Raw genomic sequence first — 10,597 nt, 5'->3', positions numbered from 1 at the left:
GGTGTCTAGAATGGCTGATACTCTGACAAAGGGGAAACTATAAACATGATTCTAGTGGGATGAGGGAGTTTTATTCTTCTAGAAAAGAAAACAACTCTTGAGTAGTCAATAGAAACCTTTTAAATGGGAATGAAAATGACATGATGTGGAGTTAACTCATACTGCCTTCAAAAAAATAAACTAAACTAAACTTTAGCTTCAAATTTAAAATGAACTGGCACTGTATTCCATTGTTATATTTTTCAATATGTTATTTATTTACTGAAGCAGTAAAGTTTCCGTCACTTAAAAGTTTAAAGTTAAAGCACTAAGGGAAACTGACTAGGTAATTGTAAACTTTGTTCATCCCCAAGAACATTTTACAGAAATGCTTAAATTAATAAAACACTTGTTTCTAGACATCGCACTTCTCAGCCAGTTGAATACCTTGTCAGTAATTTTGTTCATGCTGTTGCACTCATGTCCCCCACCACATTTTTCTTTAAAGTAGCCAATTTACCTCCATACCTCTCCAAGGAGGAAATGTTTGCTTATCATCATAAAGCCCAGTTCATACTTCCTGCAAATGCGATACAAATATTGATGTCACAAATTTGCATCAAACATTTCGCAGGGGTTGAGTTGTGTTTAACTCTCTTGCGAATATCGCAGAGAAAACAGAGCTGTGACGTCAAATTCACATAAAATTTGCATTGAATTCGCATTCGCAGGAAGTATGAACCAATCTTAAATGTACAGTACTAATAATCCCAGACTTAAGAGCCATATTCAGCAACAAGGTTCCTTCCGACCTCCTTGAGAGCCTCAAATGTCTCCAAAGCAGTTTCTTCAATCTGAGACTCTGGGAGAAGGAAACCGTATCGTCCCTCATCACGGAGCTCCACGACGTAGGTGTATTTGGCTCCTAGGGTACCGAAAGCCCAATCCTCACTAGCACCTGAGGCTGCATCTGTAGAAGTTATTGACATTTTACATTTGTGAGAATACTGGTCTTTGACAATTAACAAAGGTGTCCAGCCGTCGATTTCACCAAACTCTTCCTAACTTAGGATTAATCTTAGGACTTAGGACAGGTTCAGTTCTGTATTCAAATACGTAGGTCGCATTGAACCCATCCTAAGTTAGGATGGTTACTCGTCCTAACTCGAGTTAGGATTAATCCTAACGTTTTGTAAAATCGACTGCAGTGCTTTTAACAGAAAGCAAATATTTGTTTTAAATATAGCAGAAAGCGTAAATGGTTTTCACAGTTATAGTAGCAAACAAAACAAGGCAGCCAGCTTGCTTGTTTCCCACGGATTTGCAATGTTACACCATTCATTTCATACAATAAGCACCAGAAGGTTAGCGTGCCTTTTCGTATGCTTAAGAATAGCAGCTCTACGAAATGAAAACTCGCGCAGTAAGCACAAAATCACTTAAGTAGATTAAGCCGTTAAGTAGATTTAGGAAGCCTTGCTTGCCAATAGATTTCATTATCATCATTTCATCTGCTTGAGAAAAGTTCTCTAAACCACTTTCCTATTATTGTTTACTCTCATACATAAAAATGGTTGATGAATGTTAGGATTATTGTTGTTAGTTTTACGGTCCTTTTAAAAATCTAGAGAGAGTAACTTACACATAGCCTTGGCAGATCCTCCGACTAGGTATGATGTGCCGTAGAGACTAGCAAGGGCTGATGTGGCCTTCTGTGCAACTGCATCCTGTAGTAAAGTATACCATTCAAATGAGAGTCACTTAACTGATGGGACTTAATAATCTATTGCAATTGCTTTTAAGTTTTGCCTGTGCTAACAGCGGAGGCACCAGACCTGTTAATCTGGCGGAGGTTGGTGGAGGAGGTGGGGGATAAAATTATTAATCTTTAATGTAATTTTGTACTGATGCGTTTTGTATTGACCTTCCACAATGACATACTCACAGTAGGGTATGTGAAGGAATAAATGAATAATTATCTCACTGTGATGATGAAGTAACATACTTTCTGGATCATTACACACCTTTACACACTATATACCTACCTTTGATCTGTGTTATTGGCGACCCATGTAAAAAGTCTTCTACCGGGATTGAAACTGACCCAAAGTTTCCTTTCACGTTACAATATCTAACCCAAAGAAAAGTTAACCCAGTGCCATACCAACACCAAGATAGGTGGGTTAAGTCCTGGGCAGGGTTAAATTTTACTTGGATTAAGCCAGTTTTGGATTTGGTAATCCAGAGAATGTTAGCCCTGAGGGTAGTGTGATATACTCCACTTAATCCAAAGAATCTTGGTGGTTAATATGTTCCTTACTTTGGAGAATCTCTGGATTGAAGTGTAAAGAGAAAGGGGCTTTTAAAAGTATCAAGAGTCCACACTAGATCAAGAACAAATGATTATGGTGACCATACTTTTGCCAAAGCTGCTCATGCCCTTAGGAATAAGCTCTCTGTCACACACTTCGCCAAATACCATCACTAGACAACTGCAAGAGGGAACTCAAGTCACACTTAATTGTTCATTGGGTTTGTTTTAACTACAACTACAAGTATGTTATATCCTACAATTTCACATTGTGTAATGTTTTGTGTAGGTGCCTTGATCGGTTTTCTGGAGAAGTGGCATTATAAACTCATATTATTATTATTTACTGACTTACCATATCACCAGCCTCAGCAGGCAAGGGGACAAGTTTGGAGTAACCCCATGGGTATAGCCAGTACAGACCATAAGCATGGACATCCATGTGAAGATGGAAGGGTTGACCAGCAGCCTTGAGCCCAAGGAGCCAGTTAGTCAGTCCAATCAGTTCAGGCTCGGACATGGCACTTGGACCACGGAAGTCTTGGTCGCAGTCATTACTGCTTGCACCACGTCCTTATAAAATAAATAAAGTACCTTTTTTAATTGTCCCTTCACAAAAACAAAGACAAAAGGAAAAGACAGACCCACTTCATGATGACAAGGAACTTTTGCTTCAGAATAAAACTTAAGTTTAGAACAACTCTTTAATATAATAGATGTTAAATGTATAATGTTACTAGCTGCTAACAAACTGCTTATAGTTATAGGCAATTTCAGTGGTCAAGTTGGTGAGACATTCTGCTTCAGAATGGCAAAGGTCATAGGTTGGAATCCCACCTGAGTTACATGCCTGTTGATTTTTTTTCACCGAAGTTCGGGAAAGTACTGAAGTATACAGGGCTTATATACACACATGGGAGTAAGGGTTACACCAAATATAACTCTTCACAGAACACCCTGTGTAACATTTGACACAGCAAACAATCTTGCAAGAAAAAATGGCCTGAATTTTTTGCGACTTTGGAAATTATTCAATTTTGAAGTTGTATACCCCTATGAGAGATGCTTGTACTGACTCAACCACCTGTACTGACTCTCGCCTGTCAGCAGTTATATTTCTCTGTTCAGCATCAAAGACAGATCACCATTTATGAGTGCCGCTTTTAGAAACCTTTATAAAAACACACTTTGTATCGCAATTTTCTTTTCACAAAATATTTCTTTAATATGCCTAGGTTAGACCAAAAAGGTTGGGGGAAAATTGTATGCACTTGCCCTAAGCATATTAATAGTTATAATAAAACTACTACCGACCAATCACGACTTAGGACTTTGATGACGTCAAAGAAATTTAAAATCATGACCATTGAATTCTACGTATCCAAAAACCCTAGTGACCAACTTTTCAACAATAATTATGTTGAAATATAATTTTGGCACACTTTGATTTGATTCTCGCCCGTACGTCATAGGGGTGGTATTTCAATCTTCAAATAATTAAGCATTACCTCCCCATTCGTATTCATAGTTCCTGTTGAGGTCTACTCCCCTGCAAAGTCTCTTGGAATTAAACTGACGATTCTTACGCCACATTCGGTCCTAGCAACCAAAGGAAAAAAACATTGTTTGTTTGAAACAAACAAAATCTGTCTTTCTGTCTGTCAGGGTGTTTGTTTGTCCCCACAATTAGAAACTATAAACACCAAGCTGGAATACAGCCAATCTCTCTCAAACAAACATTGGTTTAAGTCAATGATTATGAATTGCACAAAGCAATAAATTGTGATTCACTGATAACTAGAGGACAATAGTTATTCTAGTCATTGTGAAATCAGTGGTTAGATTATAGGATTCGAACCCACAACCATGTCATTGCAAGTCCTACAGTCCAAATGGTTTGGGGTAAGGAACAAAAAGTAAGTTGAACAGAAATAATATACAATCATCCTGGTCCTTATATAGGACTCAATTCCACATACTGTGGTAAAATTTGACCCGGATCCCCTCAGCTCAGCCTTCCTTGTACCCCTCTGTCTTCCTTCTGCCCCTCTTGATTGTTTGGTATAGCCTGCCCCTCGCATTAATCACACCCCTTGGCTGCATGTACAGTGATCAAGCTTTTGTTCATAATTCTGTTGTTAATAACCCATGCCATGTGGGGGCAAGTTCAAACAACCATGTGCAATGCAGTCTGCTGGATGCTGTGCTTGAGGAGAGAACATGTCAAATGTGTGGCAGGCTGTGCAGGTTTTGGCCTGGGCAGGAATGAGCCTTACTTCAATCACCAAGTAAGTTGTTTAGTATAGACAATGTACAGTTCAAAAGTCCCCCTGTATGAACTATGGCAATTTTACCAGAGCCTTAAAATCCAAACCTTTTGACAATTACCAAGCCCCATATTTCTGGCCTAAATTTACAGCTTAAAGCTGTTTCATCACATCATTTTAGATTTTAAAATGTCTGATACCGAGGGGAGCTCATCGACTAGTCACCCGAAATAAACCATGTTATATTTGTTTTACTATACTTCATACATGTACATATACCGGAACATGAGTTTTGAGCAAGAGAAAATGATTACTGTGAAACAAAATGCACATGATAAGTTTGTTGGATGTCGCTAAGAGAGCGCTGTTCGTGTGTGTATACAAAGTGGCGCCACGATCAATAGCGCCCGGGGATGACGTCGCGCAATGGTAGTGCACATGACAAGTAGAATAGCTCCCGGGGAACTATTACTTGTCATGCACATTTACCACATGCGTGAATACTCACATGCGCGCTTGGTAGTTAGCAAAATTAACACCTGGCATGTGATGATGAATGGACCAATGAGAACTCGACTCTCTGTCATGAATATGTATGAGGTATAGATTCGCAGAATGGAGTGGTGATAAAAACCTATATTGCACGGCTAATATCACTACCTGCGTCTTGTGTGTTCTATGTCACGTGTCAAGTTTGCTTGAAGATACTTAATACTTATTACGCGCGCACGTGGAAATACGGAAAATATAGCGCGTCTGCGTCCCATATCCAACTCAGTCTTTGGCCTCGTTGGATATGGGACACAGAAACGCTATATTTTTCTGTATTCCACTCGTGTTTGTGTGATAACTGATATTGTAAAATATGCTTACATTTGTCCATGAGTAGGAGTACCCATCGACATTGAGCACTGGTACGATGTAGAAATCAAATGTGTCGAGGAAGGCTGTTACAGCAGCATCACTGCCATAGTTTTCAGCAAGCTATAATACAGGATTGAATTAGAAACAATCAATTAATTATAATAATAATAACCAGTTCTTACATAGTGCATGTTACAATAACCATCTCAATACTCTTTACATTAGTGCCCTTGTCACTGGCACTTAAGTCCATACAAAGGTATTGCCAAAATAGAGAGATCACCAATATTAGGGCTAGGTAGCTCAGTTGGTAGAGACCGGCACATTAATCCGGAGGTCACAGGTTCAGGTCAGACATTCGTAAATTTTTCTTTGTTAAACCAAAATTTATTAACAATAATATAATGATACCGGTACAAAGCATTTTTATGGCGCTATACAAATAACAGAGCGACTAACAAAGGGAGGGCAACACAAGAACAAAAGCAATACAAAAATGGACCACAACAAGCCAAGAAGGGAAACAATAAAGAGGAGCAAACGAGGATGGTTCTGGAAACAGAAGTTTCTGGGGGAGGCGTTTAAACACAGGCAACGATGCAGCTTCTCTCAGAATTATTAAAAATGTACCCAGTCAGCTTCCCTTCTAGTACATTACGTATAAAACTACACTTGAAAACTACATAAAACTACTGCGTCCAAAAGTTTCGCGCTTCACCTGTTGTCTTAATAATATTGTTGCTTATTACTGAACCATTGTGTACCCCATACTATATTTCGTTTGTTATTCCAACATAAAAGTGCATTATTGTTTTATTGTATAGACCTTATGCATATGACATAATTTCAGTAGGGCGCCCTCACCTAGAGGTCAAAAAGAGGTTGTTCATTGGCCAATACTGTGCGCCACGCGTACAAATCTGTGCGTCTTGATTGTTTCGTCATCGTTTTTCCTCTAAGATGGCGGCTGGATGACGTCAATGCATAAGGTCTATTGTGACAACATTGAAAATAAATGTTACTGAACTAAAGAAGTTGCCCCCCAATGTTGAACTGGATTTAACTTTGCCTACCTTCTTAGCCATGTTGAGCATAGTAGCTGGACTGATCCACTCTCTTGCGTGAATACCTCCCTGCATGAAGGCGCCTGGTTTACCAGACACTTTCTTACCAAGCTGTGTACATGAAATCAAACCAAGTGAATCAGTCATTGAATGTTCAACACTTCACAGTGGATCCTTGAACCAAAGTTTGGATGAAAGAAAAAACTGAATAAATTAGTTCGCCATCCATATTCTCATACGCTTTATGAAATGCGGTCTTTAAACATTACAAAATAATAATACAATAAACCTGAACATCATAAGGCTGGAACTCATTTGGGCTGTCAATCCAAATCAACTATCACCAGGGACACAATGCCACCTACTAGGGATGAAAGAGGGTTTATCTACCCCCTTCACAGTCCAAAAAGATGTAGGCATTAGTATCATCCACTAGGAGTCAGGGTGGTAGAGCAGAATAAGCTACCTTCCCAATTCTGTACGGAGCAATTATGGTCAAGTGTCTTGCTCAAGGGCACAAGTGTCATGACCAGGTATCAAAACCCTGCGGCTGACAACACCAGAGCTTGGGTCTAGTGAACAAGTCCGCTTGACCACAACACGCCTGAATGTTGAAAAAAAATGTTCAATCACATCCAAAGCAGAACCACAAATATTTTGTTTGGAATTATTATTATTAATTTATTATATTTTTTCTTCAAGACATTAAAAACAAATTCACATGAAAATGAATCAAAAAAGCAAAACCAATCTCATCTCATTCAATAAACCATCTTAAGGTTTGTGGAGAAAAAAAACAAGGAAGATAAAAAATATCAAACTGAATTTTAGTCTGCGATTTTAGCACCCTGCCTCTATTGCTATCGGAAATCCATTCAAGTAAAATTACAAACATCAATCTTTGAGTATACAGGAAGAGGCAATTACCTTAATGGCTTTGATGTCCCTTCCCTCCAAAGATTTAGTGACAACAATCTCCTCTGCAATAGAACTGTATTCAGCTGCAAAGTCTGTTACCCACTTCATCACCTGGTGAAGAAAAGAAGAAAAAAATGGTAAGGAAACCAATGATGCTTCATATCTAAGTGAGCTTACTCACTGTAGCTTGCAAGTCCGAGGAAACCTGTACACAATGGTGCTTGCTATGTGATACAAAAACATTGTTCCTCTATTTTGTTATTTTTTATTCATTTGTTTATGTGTTATTGCTAGGACTCAGAGAGCAGATAATGGTAGAAGAGTGTTTTGTATCCAAATCACCTTCGAGAATGCAGAATGCTCATACTCCTTATGATCAAGTAGAACAACTCCTTTCAATTTTATATTTTGGAGTTGAGCAAAGAAATTGTTATTTAAATTTACCAGTCAGTTTCCATTGTGGTTTATTACTTTATTAATTTGAAATAAAAAAGTCACATCCATAAGATGATCCTTGGCTTTGGCTGCGCCTTCCCAGGCAGTGTCAATATCTTGTGTGTGATCCAAGGCTACAAGATGGTAACAAGTTATATAGCTTCTGACTAGCACCCTGGACAAAGCTATTGACAAAATAGGGAAACAGACAACTTTGGGCTCGATAGCTCAGTTGGTAGAGCACCGGCTAATTAATACAGAGGTTGTTATATTTCAAGTCCTTTAGTACCAAAGTAAACTTGTCTTTGTGTAACCCCAAGTTATTTACAAGTTACCCATACAGTCAGTTTCCCTTGTGGTTTATTAATTGATATTCATTTTGAGAAAGTAGAATAAGCTGTTGCAAACTGCTTACCAAACAACCAAAATGACCTAGTATTAAATGCAACAACAAAAAAAGTAAAAGGCCTGACATTTTGACCCTAGCAGAGTCTTTCACGATATATATTTTTTGGTTACATAAACTGTGTCTTCACCTCATCATAAGTGTGATAAACATTGTAGTCAAATGAATCAAAGATGCCGTTGATGCTGACTGAAGACTCCATCTGTTCTCTGATGACTTGCTGAACATCTTCAATGAGGACGCTGAATGTAACGTCATTCTCTTCCAGAATCTCCCTCAGCTCCATCTGGAAGTGTGGTGGTACCATCACATCCATTGGCTGGTCCACATCATGGGCTTGCTTCCAGAAGTCCAACTAAAAACATGGTCAAGAGGAATCAATCATATACACAGATAAATTAAAGGCAGTGTGCACTTGTGGTTAATGACCATAACAACTTACTTGTATAGGATTTGAGGCATTGCATGGTGAGGTATCAATGTATATTTGGTTTGCGGTATTGCCAGGTAGAGTTTGTTATTAGAGAACTGTCTTGCTTTATTCTACTGCCGCAAAGTAGATAATCGGGGGTTCGGGAGACTTCTCAGTTCTGAAAAGAACTGTCCTGCTTTTAAACTATTACCAGGGCGGATGGTATATAAAGTAGACTTGGACTACTACTTTAGCTTATTGGATCATAATTATCTGTACTGCCGCGGAGTCAGTTCTGAATTGGTCTCAATGTTTCGACTAGCTTGCTCTATAGTCATCGTCCTGACGATTCCTAACGAGTAAAGCAAGACGGTTCTCTAAGAACAAACTCTACCTGGCAAGTAGATACACACATGGTGTTACCGCAAACCAACTTACTTGGTTAGAAATGTTTCTGTCAAAAATGTTGCTCCGATTTTTAATGAAAATGAATACCTCTGGTAATTACTTCAAAACATAACGATCGTAAAGCTTATCAATAAGAGAGAGTACTGAAGAGCTATTGATAGATAACACATTGTGAGAAACAACTCCCTTTGAAGTAGTGTAGTTTTAGAGAAAGAGGTAATTTAAAAATTTTCTATAGCGAAAAAGAAATTGCGATTTCAAGGTCAAAGGAGATGTTTCGAAATAATGATACTGGAAATGAATTGCTTCTTGAATTATGATATTCCTCTGGAACAATATTTTTATGGTCAAACTAACGATGTGCAAAAGAAGTTTGGAATTAACTTAAATTTGTAATGTTCTTTTCCATAAAAGCCACATCATGTTCTCATTTAAATAAATGCTGAGTTTGTATTTTGGAAGGGACATGCAAGGTATCCATGGCCTATATATCATTCTATTCAACCATTATGAAGTATTCCTCTGGTAAATACACTATTTTATTTCTCATTGATTTACCTTTGACACAAATTTCTCTCCAAACTTCTGAAGCCATTCTAGTTGATTTCCTGATCGAGGAACGATTCGTAGTACCTCATATCTGTGAAAAAAAATTACAAAACCACATCATCGGCTAAAAATGGTTGTTTTCTCTTTGTTCAGAGAACGGTTCCATATTAACCCATTATCTCCCAACTAAGGGACTTCCCGTAGAACACACTAATGTTTCTATAGCCTAATTACAGGAAACCTGTAGATAAACAAGAAGTGAGTGTCTTTTCGTTCTCTCATTGTTAGAGACATAAGACAGCAGACATGGAAATACTTAAGAACTCACTCAGCGTCAGAGAAGTTAAGAGACTCCTCAATCCACTAAGCTTACCAGCTGATTTCCTAACCTTCCGCTCTGAGACAAAAGCTGTAAGCATAAAAACTTGACACAGGTGACCAGTCAAAATTTCATTGAGTTTACAATGTTGTGACTAGTGCCCCATTCAAATTTTGCTTAAAAAAGAAATTTGAAATTGGGCCCAGGTAGTAGTTAATAAGCCCGACTGTTTATTTGAGAACTGAGAAGTCTCCCGATTTCCAAAAAATCTACTCCATGGCAGAAGAAAAGCAAGACAAGTTCTCAAAAGTACATTATCTACACAGCGAAGTAGATAATTGGTTTTCATGGTGGTGCCTTGGTACCTCACCATGCAAAGCCTCAAAAATTACATAGCTATGATGTGACTAACAACTTTCTGAAATGTAAGATTTTTCCCCCTCAACTTTAGTGAGCCCTTTCAAGCCTTTCAAATTAAATTTTAGAAGAAAATAAACTGATATTAACTGAACTGTTTCCAAAGTTGGGGATAGATTTGTAATCTTACCCATCATATTTGACATGTCCAGGTGCACAGCTTGCCAGGCCAATAACAGCCAGAATCAAAAGGAACTTCATGTTGACTCAACAAGAAAATCTCACAGAAGTGAAAATGTCCGGGAGAT

At 38.3% G+C, this 10,597-nt stretch overlaps 2 protein-coding genes across 2 annotated transcripts in view; one reads left to right on the top strand and one right to left on the bottom strand.

Moving 5' to 3' along the window:
- The window catches only part of LOC139934106 (threonine aspartase 1-like), a 49,129-nt gene that overhangs the window by 24,280 nt on the left and 14,252 nt on the right, over positions 1-10,597 (top strand). The gene's annotated exons all lie outside the window — the stretch shown is intronic.
- LOC139934095 (carboxypeptidase B-like) lies at positions 50-10,589 on the bottom strand. The gene is made up of 10 exons (XM_071928388.1): positions 10,480-10,589; positions 9,623-9,704; positions 8,375-8,599; positions 7,413-7,514; positions 6,495-6,596; positions 5,431-5,541; positions 3,799-3,889; positions 2,646-2,863; positions 1,622-1,706; positions 50-949 (listed from the first exon to the last, which is right to left on the bottom strand). Exons 1-10 carry the CDS (start codon positions 10,548-10,550, stop codon positions 756-758), a joined length of 1,281 nt encoding a protein of 426 aa, XP_071784489.1. The 5' UTR covers positions 10,551-10,589; the 3' UTR covers positions 50-755.

This window comes from Asterias amurensis, chromosome 1 (assembly GCF_032118995.1).
Source record: "Asterias amurensis chromosome 1, ASM3211899v1".
NCBI lineage: Eukaryota > Metazoa > Echinodermata > Asteroidea > Forcipulatida > Asteriidae > Asterias > Asterias amurensis.
This window is presented reverse-complemented; position numbering and strand designations above follow the sequence as displayed.

What these genes read in the sequence shown, in the direction of transcription:
- LOC139934095 (XM_071928388.1), bottom strand. Translation starts at nt 10,550, where the DNA reads ATGAAGTTCCTTTTGATTCTGGCTGTTATTGGCCTGGCAAGCTGTGCA. An exon ending in GGGACATCAAAGCCATTAAG is followed by an intron (nt 6,597 to 7,412) that starts GTAATTGCCTCT and finishes TCATGTACACAG; the next exon opens with CTTGGTAAGAAAGTGTCTGG. An exon ending in ACTCCTACTCATGGACAAAT is followed by an intron (nt 3,890 to 5,430) that starts GTAAGCATATTT and finishes TTTGGTTGCTAG; the next exon opens with GACCGAATGTGGCGTAAGAA.